This window comes from Palaemon carinicauda, chromosome 28, assembly GCF_036898095.1.
Source record: "Palaemon carinicauda isolate YSFRI2023 chromosome 28, ASM3689809v2, whole genome shotgun sequence".
Classification (NCBI taxonomy): Eukaryota; Metazoa; Arthropoda; class Malacostraca; order Decapoda; family Palaemonidae; genus Palaemon; species Palaemon carinicauda.
Genome location: NC_090752.1, coordinates 35,709,358 through 35,730,357, shown reverse-complemented (window position 1 = coordinate 35,730,357; position 21,000 = coordinate 35,709,358). Strand labels below are relative to the sequence as shown.

The following is a 21,000-nucleotide window of genomic DNA, read 5'->3' as shown; positions in this document are numbered from 1 at the left end:
GAGAAACGTCCTGGCTGATGGCCTCAGCAGGATGGGTCAAGTGGTAGGGTCTGAGTGGTCCCTGCACCCAGAAGTGGCCAAGCCCCTCATTCTGAAGTGGGGCTCGCCGGTGATAGACCTCTTCGCCACGAGACTGAACTCACAGCTCCCTGTGTTTTGTTCTCCTGTGCCAGATCCAGCAGCAGCCTTCGAGGATGCCTTCCAGCACCCTTGGGACAACCTCGACGTTTACGCCTTCCCTCCCTTCGGGATGCTGAGACAGGTCCTCAACAGAGTAAGACGGGCGGACAACCTGTGGATGACTGGTAGCGCCCTGGTGGCGGGAGAGAGAGTGGTTCGCAGATCTAAAGGAACTGGCTCGCCTTCCACCTTGGCCTCTTCCGGACAGACCAGACCTTCTCTGGCAGCCTCACTTCCAAAGGTTCCACGAAAACCCTCAGTCCCTCCGCCTTCACGCGTGGAGGTTATCGAGCGTCTCCAGAGGAAGGAAGGGTATTCATCGAGGACGGCGTCGAGGATGTCAGGGTACCTGAGACGTTCGTCAGTCGCGGTATACTAGGCGAAGTGGGCTACCTTCACTAAGTGGTGCTCCTCGAAGAACATCAGGCAGTTAGGGGCCTCTATTCGTGAGGTAGCAGACTTCCTGGTCTACCTTAGGGATGAAGTGGGTACTTCCATCCCAGCCATCAAAGTAGTCCGGGCAGCCCTGGGGCAGGTCTTCCTCCTGAAGGGCATTGACTTAGGTGCCTCCAGACATATCTCGATGCTCATCAAGAGCTTCGAGCAGTCGTGCCCGCCCCAGGCCATTAGAGTGCCCCAGTGGGATGTGGCTAGGGTACTGAAGATGCTTTCGGAACCTCCCTTCGAGCCCCTCAAGGACATCTTGGATAAGGAGCTCACCCTCAAGACGGTCTTTCTGTTAGCTCTGGCATCAGCAAAACGAGTAGGTGAGATTCATGGGCTGTCTTACGAAGTCTCACACTTGAAGGGATGGCGAGAAGCTACCTTCAGATTCTTACCCCCCTTCGTAGCCAAGACTCAGAATCCAGCGGTTTGGGACCCCAGGTTTGAAGGATTCTCGGTGCCAGCTATCCCTCGTTCGGACAACCCGAGGGACTTGCTTCTGTGTCCAGTCAGCGCGGTACGTAAATAGCTCGAGAGGACGGCCAAACTTCGCCCCCCAAACCAAGAGTCTGTTCGTCTCCTCGGGACTGGTAAAGAAACCAGTCTCCAAAAATACGATCTCCCTCTGGCTGCGGCAGGTGATCATGAGAGCCTACAGTAGTGCAGGGGTTCCTCTTCCGGGAAAGCCTAGACCCCACGACATTAGAGGGCTAAGTACTTCGTTGGCCTTTGAGAAGAACATGGCAGTGGGCCAAATCTTGAGGGCAGGTACATGGTCTAGTCAGTCAACCTTCACAGCTCACTACTTAAAGGATTGTTTGAGGAGGTCCCTGGGCGGATTCTCTCTCGGTCCCGTCATTTCCACGCTCCAAAAGATTTAAAGGTATAGCCCCGGGAAAACCACGGGCAGTAAGTCCAAGAGACACAGGTTCCTTCCTTACCCCCCTTTTCCCCCAATTACCTTCCCTAAAATTACCCTAAAATCCTTTAACTGCCATGGGATACACCGTCAGTGAAAGCATACGTCTCCAAGGATTTTTACAGAGGTGAGTTACTTAGACACTAAGATAGTTTTTTGGATAGTTTTCCCGATTTCTCGTGTTTTCCTTTGGGGGTCAGCAGAACCTAGCCTCCTATCTAGGTTCCTTTTTCTCTCCTCATCACGGTCTCTGGGTCCTGAGGGACACTCCCACCTCCTAAGGTATAAGTCTCCTAAGAAAGTAGTTCGAGGTAAGTATTCCGTGTTGGAACAAATCACAAATTTTAAGTAATTTGTATTTTTCCTAACAGTACTTACCTCGAAATACTTTCGGGTTATGGCCTGCCCATCCTACCCCGAGTGCCTTACAGGACTTAGTAGAAACCTATCTGTCAAAACTTACTGGAGATCGAGACCTGAACAAGCATGCTCTCTGACCCCGGGTCACCTCATGGCTCATATCACTCCGCCAGAGGTTACCCCGCATAGAAAATGGGATTAGGGTAAACTACACAAAATTCTGGTCAGTTGGAAGGAGATCCCAGATACTCCTAAGTAGTTCGAGGTAAGTACTGTTAGGAGGAAAAATACAAATTACTTAAAATTTGTGATTTTTTCCAACTACTGAGTACAAACCTAAGTCTCCTTACACATACTTTTCCCGCCTTCCCTTCCAACTTACTAGCAGAGGGTCGTTAACACCTCATGTTAAGGTTTTTATGGCTAAAACCAGCTCACGCTGAATCATTTCTCCTGTATAGTTAGGAAAATTACTTCCAAATTTTTCAATTTTCTTAACTGTACACACCTGAGACTTTAAAGTTGTACAGCCTGCCTTAACCACCTTGCAAACACCTAGGTCAAAAGTTAAAGTGAGATTTGCTCTGTCTGTTGTTTGGGTAGGGCTTACCTGCACCCGACGACCAACTATGTTTATCCCAGTAAAAGTGTAATGCCATTTCAGCTTTGCCAATGCTATACTGTACTATTAAAAGTCTCAGGCTTGTATAGTTAGGAAATATACAAATTACTGTCGGAATATATCACTGTTCATTAGCTTCTCTAATATGCATTTTCTCTTTCTTGCTTGTCTTCTCCAGACCTTAAAGTGCTGGTCACAATGGATGGTTTGGTGGGTGTGTTGGAGGACTGGCTAGGGGAGTGTGATAGTACTGATGACAGCAAACAGCTCTTTGAATATCTGCAAAGTGATCATGAAAGACTCGTGCACGCAATTTACACACTTTGTGATGAAAGATCAAGGTAAGTGTTAATACTAGATTTTGTTTTTGATCTATAATCTATCAGTTCTGTTAAACAATGTAAATATTTGAATGAATCTTAGCCAATTTTCATATGCTAGGCTTTATTAATTCTGATCACTGGGTCCTCCTTAGTACTTAGGAAGAACGTCACTGCCTTTAGATATTAAGACAGGAATATGCTAACACCAGGAATCCTTTACATCCCACTACCTGCAGGAGTATACAATACTCGCAAGTTCTTGGTTACCTTTACCCTTGATCTTATTGTTGGTGCTTAACAGCTTGTGTAGCCAGCCTAGTTCCTTCATGGGACAAAAAGCATCTCATCTTAGGTAGATGTTTTGACCTAATCCTAGAATGAAATGTAAAATGACTTCCACTCTCGTATCATTTCTTACAATAGCTATGAATACATTTGGACAATATATCTCATATGAGAATATACATTCTCCTTTTACTAAGTACCATTTATTCTTAGCAAAGTACAGGCCTAATGTAAGACCTGTGGCATCCCTATGCACAGACTGTGTGGAGGTTGACTTAATCATCCCTTTTGATCCTCTACTGGACCAGTTGTTTTAACAATTCCTGTGAAATATATCCAGCCAGAATTTTTCTTTCATAGGGACTTCCTTCCACCTAAGGATGAGTCTTCTCTTATTGTAAAGATTGTAGGTTTGTATTTATGTAGGAAGAAATCACAAATCTTTAAAGTCATTTGTATTTATCTAAACTCTACAAACCAGAGTCCATTAAACTTCCTGCCTTAACCACCCTGCAAGTCCCCGTCCCAAAGGTCAAAAGTACTAGTCTTGCCGACTGACAGGTGGGCAGGGCTTCCCTGCACCACCCATCAGTAGTTATAACTGTCCCCTTAAATTCCAGCTTTGCTGAAGTCTTACTCATATTAAAGAACTCAGGCTTTTATAGCTAAGAAAAATGAAAATTACTCGAAAGATTTGTGATTTTGTCTCATGCTTAGCTGCAGGGCAAAGAATTATTTTAAGACAAAAAATCTTTTTTCAATATTAAACTTAGCCGGTGATTATATAAGCTGCAACTCTGTTGCTCGACAGAAAACTCTACGTTAAAAATCCGCCAGCGATCGCAATGCAGGTAGGGGGTGTACTTCAACAGCGCCATCTGTCGTGCAGGTACTCAGTACTCAATGTAAACACAGAACTCAATTTTCTCTCTGTCGGGCTACCGGCAAGACCTACTAATTCGCTGTTACTAACTGGATTTGTTTTCACAACTATTTGGTGAAGTACACTATTCTAGTTTTGAGCTTTCGCTATGCAGGTGTTTTATCTTCATCTCAAAACTTGAACTCGTTTTGGATAGATTTAATTATGGTGACAAAGAGAGTATGGACTCTCTTTCACTTTTAAATGGCCGACCCTTCCCTTAGACGGAAGTGTGTTTAGGTTTTTAGTAATTTTGCTTAACAAGTTATAGATCTATATATTTTATATCTCTCCGCCTTTATTAGGCCTCTTCGATTAACTTTCCATTTATTATAAACATATAAAAATAAATTTTTATGTTTTGTTTATATGCGACCTTTCCTGATAGTAGGCGGTCCTAACTTGGAACCGAAGTTAATCAACGTTGAGCCCGTTATATCGTATTTAGCCTTTAAAGAATTTAAAACTTTTTAAATTTAATGTTTTATGAAAGAATTTCTTTGATAGTCTTCGTACTGTTTTCAAAGATGAACTAACGTTTAGTTTTTTAGACTACGCAGTTGTTGACGTTCAGGACGTTCAACATGCGCTCTATCGTTACGATAGAGAGAGAGTGTATCACGGTTTCACTTTGCAGTAAGAGTAAATCGATTCTGACGTTTTGTTCATTCTTTCTTAGCTTAAATGTTTTAAATTCTAAATTAAAGGAACTTTTTATTTGGAAAACCTTTCAGTTTTTTCCTTTAGTCAAATAACATGTTTTTTTGACGATATATAATTGGGCTCTTCTCTTAGGTGCGAAATCAAGAGAGAAAGAGAGAGAGAGATAGAGACGGAGGGAGAGAGAGGAGAGAAAACGTTCCGTTCAAGCGGGTAACTTTGTTCTCGTGTTACTCTCGTCCCTAGTCTCTGTACGGGGAGGAAGGTAAAACGTTTCAAGGGTTTTATTCTTGTCCCCAGGCTATGTGCGGTGAGAGATTGTAAACGTAGTTTATTTGAACTAGTGTTTAGTCTCTTTCCCAGCCACTGATTTTTTTATCTTTATATATGTTTTCTGTTTTTTGCTAGTATTAATGAGCTGCATTATACGACTGATTTCGCAATTACTACCTTTTAATGAAGGGTAGAATTGCGTGTTTTCAGGTAGAAATCAGTAAAAGTTTCGATTTCAGTGAAATAAGTGCAAAACAGAAAATCGATAAAGTGATATGCGCAAAGTGTTACAGTGTTGCGTCCGAGGGTTCGTCTGTTCGTGCCTGTCGTTCACCTAGTCCGGGACCTCTTGCAAGCTCCTAAGCCCAGGGGAGAAGTAATGTCGAACGACTTATGGGTTCGAGAGGCCTTGATCAACGAACAGACGTTTTTCCCTCCGTGGTTTCGGGCGTATCTACCCAAGATCGCCCCACCCACACAAAGACGAGAGAGCCCATTTATTTCTCGTCTGCGGAAGAGGTTTCTCGTAAGAAACCATGGACCAAGGTCTCGCGGCTTATTAAGCGCAAGTCAGTCCCTTCCGCGCAAGTCCAACGGCCCAGTTGTAGCCACTGGGTCAGTTCGGACTCGCTGCAGTCTTCCGACGACTGCTCACCTCCTAAGAGAGGCAAAGCGGTACCGCATCAGGCAGTCACACCGTCTGTTGCCGCACCTGCTCTTGTAGACCCTAAGTGGTCTTTGCTGCAGACCATGCAGTCTCAGTTAACATCATTGATGCAGGACTTTCGTGCGGAGAAGGTTGACACCAACCTCTAGCCTACAACCAACCACGGTTGTGCGTCCTGTGGACGCTGAGGCGACCTTCTGCCGCACTCCAGCTGAGAGAGTCCCGCCACCCATGCGTTCCAGTGTACCCTGCCAGCCGCATGTTGACGTTCAGCGACGCACGGAACCTTCCGTTGACGTTCGCGAGGTACAACAACAGTCTAAGTTGTTTTGTTTTGACGCGGTGCGTCAACCTCCGCATTCTAGAGTTGTTTTGACTGCTCAGTCTAGACAGTCAAAGCAGTCTCGAGTGGACACTGTACGTCCTCACGCACCTTTTGTGGTTGACAGTTCAGTTGTTGACAGTTCACAGACTGTCAAGCAGTTACATGACGTTGCCTTCTGGTCTGCTACTAATGCTCCAGTGAGAGACTCACTGAGGTAACCTAGCTTTTATCGGACAAGGTTCCTGTAGATGAGGAAGTTGCTGTTCTCCCTCCTACTGATATTCCCTTGAGGACTCTGTCAGATGGAGAGGAGCCTTAAGCTGCTTAGCCTCCTATGGACTTTAATTAAATCATGATGATTTTTTTTAAGGATCTTCGTCCGGATCTTGTAACTGCTGCTCCTCGTTCGCCTAAACGTCAGAACTTACACTAGGCCTAGCTACTTCGAAGCCGTTGTTTTTAAGCTAGTGCTCTCTCGCTCTCCTAGAGAGCGTTACGTTGGCTAGGCGACTGGTTTTTGCACCAGGAGGAGTTTTTAGGGATACAGCCTTTGATTTCCCTTCTTTTAAACTGGCTTATAGAGCGAGAGTCTGATATGACACGAGAGAAGTTCTCGGCTTGGGAGTTCATGCCTCTGCCCAGATAGACTTCTCAATTCTGGTAGACTCGCCCTGGCGTCTAGCCAGGAGACGCTCCAAGTTGTTTACAGGTCAACTTCTCAGCTTTTGTCAAGCCTTTGAAGTTTTGCTGTACTATTATGTCACACATAACAAGGCTTTCAGGGATGGTAAACGGTTCCGCCTCAGTCGCTAACCCCGTCTGTTGCCACACCTGCTCCCGTAGACCCTAAATGGGCTTTGCTGCAAGCCATGCAGTCCAAGCTTGCGTCCTTGATAGAGGACTTAAATGCGGAGAAGAACCTTCTGGCCAACAACCTTCCAACCGGTCGGTTGTGCGCCCTGTTGACGCTGAGGTAACCTACTCGCGTCTGCCAGTTGAGGTGGTTCCTCCTTCTGGCCAACAACCTTCCAACCGGTCGGTTGTGCGCCCTGTTGACGCTGAGGTAACCTACTCGCGTCTGCCAGTTGAGGTGGTTCCTCCTTCTGGCCAACAACCTTCCAACCGGTCGGTTGTGCGCCCTGTTGACGCTGAGGTAACCTTCTCGCGTCTGCCAGTTGAGGTGGTTCCTCCACCGATGCGACCCAGTGTGGGTTGCCAGTCGCACGTTGACGTTAAGCGACGCTCGGAGGTGGTTGTTGACGTTCAGGACGTTCAACAACCAGCAGAGGTGACTTGTTGTGACGCAGTGCGTCAACCTCAGCAACCCGGTAGGGTGTTGACTGCACAACCCAGACGGTCTAGACAGTTTCGGGTTGACGCTGTACTTCCTCGCGCACCCATGGTTGTTGACAGTTCACAGACTGTGCAGCAGTTCCATGATATTGCGTCCGGCTCCGTCACGCATCCACCAGTGCGACCGGATTCAGCGAGTCAGACGTTGCCCACTCCGTTGCCGTTTCCTCATCAGTTTCGGATGAGGAACCCTCTGATGAGGACGTTGCTGAACAAGACGATCAGCCCCCAGCCCTGCTATCCATCCAGAAGATGCTGAAGAAGGAACGCTGCTCAGTCAGGCTGTGGATGAGTCTGGTAGGGACACTGTCATCCGTGGATCAATTTGTGTCACTAGGAAGACTACACCTCCGTCCTCTTCTATACCATCTAGCTTTTCACTGGAAAAAGGACAAGACGCTAGAAGCGGTCTCGATCCCGGTTTCCGGAAAGATAAAGTCTTGTCTGACTTGGTGAAAGGACTATATCAACCTTAGAGAGGGTCTTCCCCTGACTGTTCAGACTCCCAACCACGTTCTCTTCTCGGACGCATCGGACGTAGGCTGGGGTGCGACATTAGACGGTCGGGAATGCTCGGGATTATGGAACTCGAGTCAAAGGACAATGCATTTCAACTGCAAGGAGCTACTGGCAGTACGTCTGACCTGGAAAAGCTTCAGGTCTCTCCTTCAAGGCAAAGTGGTGGAGGTGAACTCGGACAACACCACGGCTTTGGCGTACATCTCCAAGCAAGGAGGGACCTACTCTCTGGCGTTGTACGAGATCGCAAGGGACCTCCTCACCTGGTCAAAAGGTCTAGACATATCACTAGTAACGAGGTTCATCCAAGGCAACTTGAATGTCATGGCAGATTGTCTCAGTCGGAAGGGACAAATAATTCCAACAGAATGGACCCTCCACAAGGATGTATGCAAGAGACTTTGGGCCACCTGGGGCCAGCCAACCATATATCTCTTCGCAACCTCGATGACCAAGAGGCTCCCAATATTTTGCTCACCAATCCCGGACCCAGCAGCAGTTCATATAGATGCCTTTCTACTAGATTGGACACATCTAGATCTATATGCATTCCCTCCGTTCAAGATTGTCAACAAGGTACTGCAGAAGTTCGCCTCTCACGAAGGGACAAGGTTGACGCTAGTTGCTTCCCTCTGGCCCGCGAGAGAATGGTTCACCGAGGTACTTCGATGGCTAGTAGACGTTCCCAGAACACTTCCCCTAAGGGTGGACCTTCTACGTCAGCCACGCGTAAAGAAGGTACACCAAGGCCTCCACGCTCTTCGTCTGACTGCCTTCAGACTATCGAAAGACTCTCGAGAGCTAGAGGCTTTTCGAAGGAGGCAGCCAGAGCGATTGCTAGAGCAAGGAGAACATCCACCCTTAGAGTCTACCAATCGAAGTGGGAAATCTTCCGAAACTGGTGCAAGTCAGTATCCGTATCCTCGACCAGTACCTCTGTAACTCAAATAGCTGACTTCCTCTTATATCTGAGGAAAGAACGATCTCTTTCAGCTCCCACTATCAAGGGTTACAGAAGCATGTTGGCATCAGTCTTCCGTCACAGAGGCTTAGATCTTTCCAACAATAAAGATCTACAGGACCTCCTTAAGTCTTTTGAGACCACGAAGGAGCGTCGTTTGGTTACACCTGGTTGGAATTTAGACGTGGTACTAAGATTCCTTATGTCAGACAGGTTCGAACCGCTACAATCAGCCTCCCTGAAAGATCTCACCTTAAAGACTCTTTTCCTGGTATGCTTAGCCACAGCTAAAAGAGTCAGTGAGATTCATGCCTTCAGCAAGAACATCGGATTCTCATCCGAAACGGCTACATGTTCTACAACTTGGTTTTCTAGCCAAAAACGAGCTGCCTTCTCGGCCTTGGCCAATATCGTTCGATATTCCAAACTTATCGTATGGTTGGAAATGAACTAGAAAGAGTCTTATGTCCTGTAAGAGCTCTTAAGTTCTATTTAAAACGAACTAAACCGTTACGAGGCCCGTCTGAAGCTTTATGGTGTTCAGTTAAGAAACCATCTTTGCCTATGTCAAAGAATGCTTTATCCTATTTTATCAGACTGTTAATACGAGAAGCTCATTCCCATCTGAATGAGGAAGACCAAGCTTTGCTGAAGGTAAGGACACACGAAGTTAGAGCTGTCGCAACTTCCGTGGCCTTTAAACAAAATAGATCTCTGCAAAGTATAATCGACGCAACCTATTGGAAAAGCAAGTCAGTGTTCGCGTCTTTTTATCTTAAGAATGTCCAGTCTCTTTACGAGAACTGCTACACTCTGGGACCATTCGTAGCAACGAGTGCAGTAGTGGGTGAGGGCTCAACCACTACAATTCCCTAATTCCATAACCTTTTTAATCTTTCTCTTGAAATGTTTTATTATTGTTTTTGGGTTGTCCGGAAGGCTAAGAAGCCTTTCGCATCCTACTTGATTTGGCGGGTGGTCAAAGTCATTTCTTGAGAAGCGCCTAGATTAGAGGTTTTGATGAGGTCCTGTTGTATGGGTTGCAACCCTTGATACTTCAGATCCTAGGGGTCGCTCAGCATCCTAAGAGGATCGCGAGGCTCCGTAAGGAAGACGTACTTAAAAAGGCAGAGTAATTGTTCAAGTCGACTTCCTTACCAGGTACTTATTTATTTTATGTTTGTTATTTTGAATAACTGCTAAAATGAAATAAAAAATCCTTAGCTCATAATAATGTAAACAATTATTGCTGGTCTCTACCCACCCCCCTGGGTGTGAATCAGCTTATATAATCACCGGCTAAGTTTAATATTGAAAAATGTTATTTTTATAATAAAATAAATTTTTGAATATACTTACCCGGTGATTATATATTAAAGGACCCTCCCTTCCTCCCCAATAGAGACCCAGTGGACCGAGGAGAAAATTGAGTTCTGTGTTTACATTGAGTACTGAGTACCTGCACGACAGATGGCGCTGTTGAAGTACACCCCCTACCTGCATTGCGATCGCTGGCGGATTTTTAACGTAGAGTTTTCTGTCGAGCAACAGAGTTGCAGCTTATATAATCACCGGGTAAGTATATTCAAAAATTTATTTTATTATAAAAATAACATTTTTCCCACATTCCCTCTTTATAGAGATAGGTTTGTGTATTTAAGGATGGGTTTCTTTGTCCCATTAGGGTGGTAAAGTGTTTTATATAGACAAGGGGATATCATCAGGGATAATACTCCTAATTTAGTTTGGGCAGTTAGGGTGCCTTGGCAGCCTCTATCCAAGAGTGTGTGTCCTTCTTTAATAAGAATTTAGTGACTGAAGCTCATTGAATTGTACTCTGATCTGGTGAAGAACGATATTAGGAGTATGGTTACCTCTCTTTAGTTATTCAGAAATCTTTTTATTCCATAACTGGAATACAAACCTAAGCTATTTATTAGTGGTTATTACTTTTAGCGAAGCTGAAAGGACAAGCCATTAGAATTTAGGGTTAACTACCCATTCCACTAGTTAGCAGGGATAGGGAGTTAGCTTGCTACCGCTCCCGCTCACACAATGGTGATTTAGCTCTCTTTGCTTTTGGCTGGATGGTGTATGGTCGTTGCTGTTCTTCATCCCTCGCCTATTTGGATTGCTATTTAATGCTTTTGTTTGTGCTCTATTAGTATGAGTGTGTGTTGACTTCTGCGACCATACATACTGGCCCTGGAGTAGAAGGTCGGCCCTGGGGAACCTTCATGTTGCCCGTGGACACCGATCGCCACACCCTTTGTACTGCCTGCAGAGGTCAACGGTATGATAGTGGTAACAGGTGTAGTGAGTGTCGGGAGTGGTCTGCCTCCCAGTGGGAAAGGTTTGGGCGACGGCGGAAGAAGTTGAAGCGAGATATTTCTCCTTCGAAGGTTTCTTCGAAAGGGAAAAAAACCAAGACCTCTTCTCCCGCTTCCTGACCTTCCTCCGAAGCTCCTGCTCATTTGGTCTCTTCTGGGAGACCACTGAGTAGTAGCATAGACCCCTTAATTTACGGCCAACCCCGGTCTTCGAGAGATGGTGTTGCTTCCCCTAGCAAAGCGGCCCCACCTCTCCCCCCAGTTGAGGCCTTCTCTCTGTTCCTTTTGTATAGGGGCTTCCGTGTCCGCCCTCCAAGGACTCCTTGCTGCGCCCTATCATCCGTGGTGCTAGTGCGGAGCCGTCGTTGACTTTGGAGGTAGATCCTCTGTCGTGTTTCGACGTCATAGTGTCTGAGGCATCTTCTGCGGCTGCTGCCGATGACCCTGCACCTTCAGACTCTCTGCGGCTGCTGCTGATGACCCTGCACCTTCAGACTCTCCAACTATTGCTTCCAACTCTGTTCCCCTGGTTCCAGTTCATCCTTCAAGGGGAACTTAGTCTTTCTTCAGTATCCCCTGCGAGTTTTTCTCTTCATCGGAGGAGTTCAATCATAGAGACTCTTCTGCGGAGGACTGCTGCTTCTAAAGGTCAGCTTGCTGATCCACCGGCCCCCAGAGGACGTCTTCAATGCAGACCTCGCCCTCCCTTCGCCTAAGAGGTGGCCCTTCACCATTGGGAAAAAGGCACCTCTTTAGCTCTTCAGCCTCATCCTCGCAGCCTCCGCTTCAGTCGTCTTCCGGCCTTCGACCTTCGTCTGTTCCTGGACCTTCTCCTGACGACGCTGCAGCTAGTCCTCGGACTTCAGTCCTGGACTCTTCTGTGGATTGTTCGCGATCCCTGTCGGTGGATGTTCGCCCTTCCAAAGGGCACATCCCGGTTCTAGTACAACCTTCACACCAACCTGCTGACCTGCCTTCACCATGCCTGTCACCGATTCATCACCTGCCTGCTCGTGCTGCACCTCCTTAGCTGCGCGCCAACGCTCTCCAGCACCCTCCAGTGCACCAGGGCTCACTAGCATCTCATCAGCGCCCTCCAGCACATCAATACTTTCCAGAGCGTCATCGCTCGCGGCAGTACTCTCCAGCGCTTTCGGCGCCCTTTGGTGCCTCAGCACTCGCCTGCTCGTCAACTCATTCCAATGCCCCGGCGATGTCCTGCTTGCCGGCGCTCTGTAGCGCATTCTCGCTGGTCTAAGGACCATCGTTTACCAGCTCGCCATCACTCGCCAGCGCTACAGCGCTCGCCAAGTCGTGAATGTTGGCTGTTGATTTGATGGCTATGAAGCAAGAGATTTGTACTGAGTGGAAAAAAGGGTGAACATTGCAACTGTTTTATGTCCAAGCTGGCTGTAGATCCATACTCACTCTGTGCATCATGTAGGGTGGAGGATTGTTAGCAATCATCCCCATGTGCTGAATGTAGGTCGTGACCTCCTGTGCAGTGGCAGTCGTATGAAGGGGAGAGGAATCATCATAAGTATTTGAAACTCATGGCATCAGTTTGGGCACCCATTCTTGGTTCTGCTCCCAAGAACTCCCACTTTTAATGGAAATGATGAAGATTACCCTGGTCTTTCAGTTCGTCTGTAAATTTGATGTCTTCGCATGAGAAATAAAATCCTACCCACTGAATAGTCCCTACATCCAAAGGTATGCAAAATACTTTGGAGACATTGGGAAAGGTACAATATGGTTTTGTTTGCAATTTCCTTGATTAGGATACTCGACGCATGCTCTTCAATCATGGACCCTGTAGTATGGACAGTTGATGTGTTCCTTCAAGATTAATTGAGATTTGGACTTTATACCTTTCCCCCTTTTTGATTTGATAAGGGAGGTCTTAACAATGTTCAAGGTGTTGATCAAATCCAGGATGACTCCCATCAACATTTTGGCTTCAGAGAGAAAGATTTTTGGAATGGGACACTTTTGGTTGGATCATCCTTGATCTCCTCATTCCAGAAGAGAACTCTAACAGCCCAACTTCCTTTGAATACACCAAAAGCCCTTCATGCTTCATCTTACCACTTAAAGTCCCTCCATTATTTACTCTGAGAAAAGGGTACTGCAACAAAATGATAAGAGCCTTCAACCTCTAATGGGTTCAGGCAAATGCTTGGGGGGAACCCCAAATGCCACCAGAACCTGAAAAGCCTACTGACATAGCTCTGAGGGCTCATTTCTCCTGACACATAATCCCTGGGGACCGAGCCAGGGGTATATGAGCAGAAGAGGTGGTAGCAGATGCTCTCAGTGAGTGGACGGAAGAAACGAAAAACTTCTGTGATGTCATTTTGGGCCTTACCAATACATACCCCAGAGCAGTTTTAACTCTCTTCCTCTCTCTCATGGCATGCGCTTGCTACTGCACAGGAGCCCACAACTTACGCTTGACACATAAGGATGATTGAGAACGAAATGCACAGAGGTAGTGTAGATTTATAGTTGCCTTAGACATAAACCAGTTTTAATGTCCACCCTTTCCCCGGCAGGTACAAATCTCTTGCTTCACATCCATCACAATCAACAACCACCATTCACTTCCTGAATAAAAAGAGGAAAAATTTGATAAAAGGGGAACAGTATGTCTGTACTCGTTGTGGCCTAAAAAGTGACAAACTTCCTACAGATGGAGGTGCGGAGCTTCTTGTCCGCACTCTCCATCTGTCTTTAACTACCTCATCAAGGATTTCAACAGCTGCTCCACCTCAGGTTGAAATCATATTCCCTATTTAAAGTGCATAAGGCGTGTATAAGCATAGGAAGAAAAATACAAATTAAAATACTTTGGAATTTGGTATACAGTAGTTAACGATGCTATAGTTTGTCAAAGATCTTGTGGTAAAGGTTTTATTAATTTTTAGATATGTAGATAGAAATTCATAAAGTTTTAATTGAGTAATAGTTTGATTTGCAATTCTGACAACTGTAGTTAGAAATGGTTTGTAAAGTTACGGCAAGTTTTCTTTCGATATGTTGTTATATGTTGAGAAGTTCAAAGTATTATATAGAAACCATGAACTATTTATTTGAGAGATCGCCTTGGTAGTCATTATTCTGTAAGCAAACAGTCAAGTTTGGCACAGGTATTTCATATTATTCACATTATTATATGTAATTTCTAGGCAATGATAGCTTGTTGATAATGAATTTTGTAATTTTAGGTGTCCAGATCTATTTGAGAGCACTGTTAAACAACTGTTTGCTCTTGCACGAAGTCAGGACGAACAACTGCGAGAATTTGTTCTTCTATTTGCTCCCAGCCTTCTTTATATTTATTTGTCTTCAATCAGCTTAGGGGATAAAAAGGTATGGTTACTTGCATATATCTCACAGTACTGTATGTACTGTATTTATTCTTGCTTTAGCACTTAGTAAATCCTTAAGCAGCTTTCTTATTTGATCATTCACTGACAACTCTTGTAGACATACAGTATAACTAATCTTTGTAGCCAGGTAACTAATCTGTTTAAAACCTCATTTATTAGTTTCTCAAAAATTTTAGAATTATTCAATTTAGGGTGATATTTATCCAAGACTGTTCTGTAACTGGAATGCAAACTTCCGCTATTTATAGAGGTTTTACTTTTGGCAAAGGTGAAAGGACGAGCCATTGAAATTTAGTGAGGGTTAACTACCCATCCCATTAGTTTTGGGATGGGGTGGAGGGGGTAGATAGCTACCCCTCTCACTCACACACTTGTGACTGTGCTTCACTTTGCTTTTGGCTCTGATGGAAAGCGATTGTTGCTTTTCTTCCTCTTCGCATATTTGGACTTCCATTAATCTTCATGTTTTTTTTTTACAGTGTATGTGTTTGTCTGTGCCTTCCTGCGGCCATGCGTACCTGCCCTGGTCCTAAGGGCTGCACCTGTAGTACCTATATGTCTGCAGGGGACACTGATCCTCACCTTGGCCTGGTGTGCAGGGGGCAACGCGGTATTGAATGCCGGTAGTAGTCTGCCTCCCTGTGGGAAAGGTTTGGGCGACGGCGTAATAAGTCCAAACGGGATTCTTCTCCTTCGAAGGTTACTTCAAAGCAGAAGAAACCCAGGGCTTCTTCCGCTTCCCAACCTTCCTTTGAAGCTCTTGCTCGAACGGTTTCCTCCGAGGGACCATTTAACTCCTGGACAACCTTGGTCTTCGAGAGACAGTGTTGCTTCCCCTAGCGAAGCGCCCCCCCCTCTCGTCCTGGGGGATCCTTGCCTCTGTCCCCTTTATTACAGGTTTGGTCGTCCCTGGGTTTGCCCGATCCTCCTTCCAAGGAGGCTTTGTTGCATGAGTGTGCTGGGTTACAGCGTTTGTCAGCATCGGAGGTACATGGCCCTCGTCAACGTTATGGTGTTAGGACTCATCTGCTGCACTGCAATCTTACTCTTCTACTTTGCCTCCTTCTTCGGCAGTTGCCGAAGACTGTCCTTACCCCATGCTGACCATCTTTAGTAGGGCGGGAGAAAAGTCCTAGGGATATCTCTCCTGGAAGTATTTCTCCCTTCCGAGCGAGTTCACTCTTAGAGACTCCTTTTCGGATGCCTGCTGCTACTGCTGATCAGCTTGCTGATCCTCCTGCTCCTATGAGGCTTCATCGTGGTCGTAGACCCTGCCGTTCCCATCCTCCTCTTTGCCTTAGAGGTGCTCCTTCACCATCGGTGAAGAAAATGCCTCTTTGGTTCATTGGCCTCGTCATCACAGCTCTCCTCTTCAGAGGAGCCTTCTCGTCCTGCTTCACCTGGTTCCCGACCTTCGCCTGCCTTCGGACCTTCACATGTCTTTGGAATTTTACCTGCCTCCAGGGACTCTGCTGCTCGTCACCGAACCTTGGTTCGTGACTCCCTGCCAAAGGATCGTTCGCGATCCTCTTCTGAGGATGTTTGCCCTTCCAAAATGCACATCCTGTCGCCTGACCTGCGTTCAGCCGCTCGCCGACCTCTGACTAGCCGTTCGCATACTCGCCAACCTCCTGCTTGTCACTCTCCTGCTCATCAGTCTCCTGATTCCTTTACAGCAGTTCGTCAACCTACTGCTCGCCAATCGCCTGCTTGCCAATCATCGCCATCGCACCAATCCTTTGATCGGATTTTGCCTGCGCTATCTCCATACAATTTCACTGTTCTTCCTCCGATCGCTGTTCACCAACGTGTCAATCCTCAATGCATTGTTCTCACACGCACTGGTCTCGTCGTTCACCGAAACAACGCATTGCGTTGGAACGTCGTATTGGTGCCCACGGTTCATCAACGCATCAACCATCCTCTCGTAGTGCGCCTAAGGTTTTTCCGGCACCGACTGCTCGTCCGCATTCGCCCAAGTATCAACGCTCACCTACACGTCAGCGACCGCAACTGCATCAGTGCTCTCCAACGTGTCAGCCTTCATCCCTGTTGTAGCGGGATGTTTCAAAAACAAGCCCCTCACCCTGAATCACACCTACTGACAATAGTCTCCTCTGCACAAACTTTCCCCTTACGTTATCATAAACTGGACTCTTAGACTGAAGGGAAACGAAAACAAAACATATCCTTAAAACTATATTTCTTAAACTAAAATAAATCATAAACTATCCACAATCAAAATAATCACTTAAAACTAATCAAAACTTAACACTATATATATAATAACCAAAACACCATTCATATAAACCCCCCAAAAAACCCTAACAAAATTAAAATTAAACGTCACACCAACACCAATATTTGTTTATGTGTGGACCACTTTGTCCACACAAGGGCCAACAATCATTAAAAGCCCAAAACCACAACTCTACAGCAACCGGATCACTGTCAAATATCAGTACACATATGCATTAGTTGGTTTGGGTTGTGCGCGTTATCATCATCATCATCATCATCGTCAATCGAAATACAAATGAACAGTTAAATCCGGTTCTTGAACGCAATCCAGGGCATCTACAGTCGGTCAATCCAAAAGAGCAGTCTAAGTATAATCGATTACAGGCCAGGTCAGCAACTAAAGATCATCATTCAAAATCAATTTAATCTCTCCAAAGGAGGAATCACGGCTTTTTAAATAAATAAACACTTCCACGCAGGTAAAATAATAATGAAGTAAATCCAGCATTCACACAGAACTGACTCTTGCTGCAGTCAAATCAAAATAAGCATTCACCCAAGACATTCACCACTGCCGTAACCTAACTAAAAACATAAACAAACAATCTCATTTATACCAACAGTCTTTCTCACAACAAACAATCGATACTGATTCTCTCTCTCTCTCTCTCTCTCTCTCTCTCTCTCTCTCTCTCTCTCTCTCTCTCTCTCTCTCTCTCTCTCTCTCGATTTGGCAAACAAAAAAAATAAAATTAAAACAAAAATTAATCCTCCACACTGTGGCAGCGTTCGCCTCCTCGTCGGCGTTCTCCTAAACGTCAACGCTCTCCACTGTGTCAATGATCACCAATGCGTAAACGCTCACCAACGCTCCAGCAACCTCTGGTCACTCAATGGCAAAATTATAGAGGGAAAGAGGACGATCAGCATGAGCCTTTGACTTCCAAGAAGTCACAACAGGCCTGCAGGCCACAGGTATGTGGGCACAAGGAGACTTAACAGGAGCAGAAAGGTAGGTCATCTCCTCCAAGAACTTCAATCCTCCTCTCTCCGTGAAGAAGTTGGCTTCCTCTCCACAGGTCACTGTCGCCCCATTCCCCTCCCCACAAACACACAGCAGTGTGACTGCCGGAAAGGAGGAAAGGGGCCAGCCAGAAGAATTCAAGATCCTGAAGTTGCCTGCCCCTAAGAAGCATTCAACTCGAGCTAAGACTTCTGCATCAGACCTTAAGACTCCTCAGAGGGACCCTTCAGCTTCACTCCCTTCAGGGAATCTATCGGACAGTGCCAGCGACAGTAGACAGCCGTGGTTTGGAGCTGTAGTCAGGGCATTGGGGCAGGTTTTCGAACCCCGCCCTTACATCTCATTCTTCGAAGGCTCCTGGGAACGTCCCACAGGAGTCTTCTGTTCCCTCAGACGCACGTCAAAGGACCACGGCGTCCTCCCTCCCGAAGAGGAAGAGAGAAGTACCAGAAGTCGCAGATTCTTCAAGGGTGAAACTGACTCCGGTTAGAACTTCTAAGGCAAGGGTTAACCTCGCTGGTTCCTCTTCCCCCCGATCTTTTAGCTCATCGTCACCTCAGCCAAGAGTTGTCTGTGAAGAAGAGTCTATGCCAGACCTTCCCTTATCATCTTAGGAGGAAGATCTTCCATATGACAATAGGGTCACAACTCCAGAGGTTTCCAAGAAGGTCAGACCATCTAGACCTTCAATGGTAGAGACATATCTTCCTCCTCGGAAAGAATTGAAAGACTTTGCCTAAGTCGTCTTCGAGGACTTCCGGAGTCGCAGAGGCAGTCAAGCCTGCATTAAGTCATCTACTGTAAAGCCGACTACGACCCACCCCGAGACGAGTTCCTGGCAGTGGATGACGAACATCTCGGTGCAAGCCCCAGATTGGAAGGAGAGCAGAGAGAGTCAGAGCACACCTTCTGGCATGTTCTGACTGATGGGTTATCAGACCCGGAGATGGCTCCTCAAGATGGAAAGGACACGGTCGTGGATCGTGTCTTCCACTTAGAAGACCTTGAAGTCCAATGCAGCTTTGCCATGGTCTCGGGGCTGAAGAGTGCCCGGCGTAAGGTTGCCTCTCAACTCTCAGAATTCTCAGCTTCCTTTCGATTAGGCTCGTCCTCCAAGCTCCTCCCATCTCCTTGCGTACAACAGAGGAGATACTATGAGGTCTTGGATGAGCCCTGACCAGCCCTTCCTCCACCATTCGTTAGAGGAACTGACAAAGGGGGGGTCTCTAGAGAGACTTTCCGGCTGTCAAGTCTCATTCTCGGCCGCAGAGATCCTTAGTTAGGAGAAGGTTGCGAAGTATGCCATGCAGGCTACTTAGTGGGTTGATCTTTGGTTGGGATCCATAGGGATCCTGGTATGGACGAAGGATATTTCCAAAGAAAATACCAGGAAGATGATGGAAACCTTCCCCCTCTCAGGTACCCGCACCATCAAGTTCCTAGTTCACCAAGTGGTGAACTTGTGGGCTAACACCATCCTCAAAGCGCAGGGACTTGGTATCCGAGAGAATCCATCACCGAATCCTTAACGTTGAGATTGCAAGGCTCTGGAATTCCTCTCTGCAGAGTTCCTCTTTGTTCAAGCCTAGGGACATCGAGCAAGCTACAGAGAGGTGGAGGAAGTACCACTAGGATTCCCTCTTCCATAGGGCCTTGACATCCCGGCCCCACAGATCACTAGCTCCTCAGCAGACCAAGCAACCTAAGACCTTACCAAGTAAACCGGCAGCAAAGAAAGAGGTGTCTAAGAATTCCTTTCCAACCAAGGACAGGAAAGGCACTAGGTCCTCCTGTGGAGGGAAACAGCCTAGAGGTAGCAGGCCAGACCGCAAATGCTAGGACAGGTGATTCCCTTGCTTGTCCACCAGTGGGGGGATGCCTACAAAGCTGCTGGAACAGGTGGATTTAGCTCGGTGCCTAACCCAGGACAGTCTCCGGGATTTGTTCAGGGTATCACATCCCGTTCATTTCATCTCTCCCTCCACTGATCAAGGATCCAGTGTCAATAAACTCCTTTACGAAGGGATCAGCAAAGGGGTTGGCCCTTCAGGCCGAAGTGGGCGCTCTCCAGGAGTTCCTTGACAACTCCCCAGGCTTCTTCAGTTGACTCTTTCTTACGTAAAAGGCCTCTGGAGGCTGGAGACCCATCATCGACTAATCGGCTTGGAACAAGTTTGTCAAACAGACTTCGTTCAGCATGGAGACTGCTGACATGGTCAGACAAGTGGGAAAAACCACAGGACTTCATGTGCACACTGGACCTGAAGGACACACAGTTCCAGATCCCAATTCATCCGTCTTCAAGGAAGTATCTGAGATTCGGCCTAAACAACTGGAAATAACAGTTCAGGGTACTGTGCTTCAGTCTTTCCACAGCACCCCAAGTCTTCACCAGAGTGTTTGCTCTAGTATCATCCTGGGCTCACAGGTTCTGTAAACCTCAAGAAGTCATCCCTGCTTCCCACACAAACACTGTTATACCTAGGAATGATTTTAGACACCAATCTTCACGAAGCCTTCCCATCAGACAACAGGGTAGTGAGACTGAGGAGGGTCGCGAGACCTTTTCTCAGGCAAGAAGAGCTTCCAGCCCAGAGGTGGCTATGTCTCCTTGGACACCTATCTCTGGCCCGTCTAGTTCCCAACGACTGCCTCAGAATTCGATCCCTACAGTGGCGGCTAAAGTCCAGTGAGAATCAGGCCTTCGATTCCCCAGACATTCTGATCCTCATGGGATCAGAGAACCGGAATGATCTTGAATGGTGGGTGGCAGATGAGAATCTGCAGAGGGTTGTAGAGTTTCTCATCCCTCCTCCGGACTTGATGTGATTTTCTGATGCATCAAAAGAAGGGTTGGGTTCCCACGTGCTGCACCACACGACCTCAGTCCTTTGGTCAGAATGAAAAGTACCTTCACATAAACCTCTTAGAGATGAAGGCTTTCTACCTGGCCCTTAAAATGTTCCATCAGTTCCTAGCCTGTCACTCAGTGATGTTGATGACCGACAACACCACAGTAGTGGCTTACATCAACAGACAAGGAGGTACTTTTTCGCAGCCCTTATCCCATCTAGCAGTAGAAATACTGAGATGGGCTGAAGTCCACATGGTCTCACTATCAGCCCGCTTCATTCCCAGCAAAATGAATGTGCTCGGCGACAATCTGAGCAGAGCAACACAGATAGTGGGTACCGAATGGT

At 46.6% G+C, this 21,000-nt stretch overlaps 1 protein-coding gene across 3 annotated transcripts in view; it reads left to right on the top strand.

Annotated features, from left to right (window-relative positions):
- Positions 1–21,000, top strand: part of LOC137621498 (hyccin-like) — a 226,898-nt gene that overhangs the window by 17,994 nt on the left and 187,904 nt on the right. For all 3 annotated transcript variants that reach the window (XR_011040249.1, XR_011040250.1, XM_068351849.1), the window contains exons 2-3: positions 2,704–2,866; positions 14,371–14,515. Coding sequence is in view for 1 of the 3 variants with exons in the window: in XM_068351849.1 (XP_068207950.1) it covers positions 2,724–2,866; positions 14,371–14,515 (288 nt within the window). In the remaining 2 variants the exon portion in view is untranslated. The remainder of the gene's footprint in view (positions 1–2,703; positions 2,867–14,370; positions 14,516–21,000) is intronic.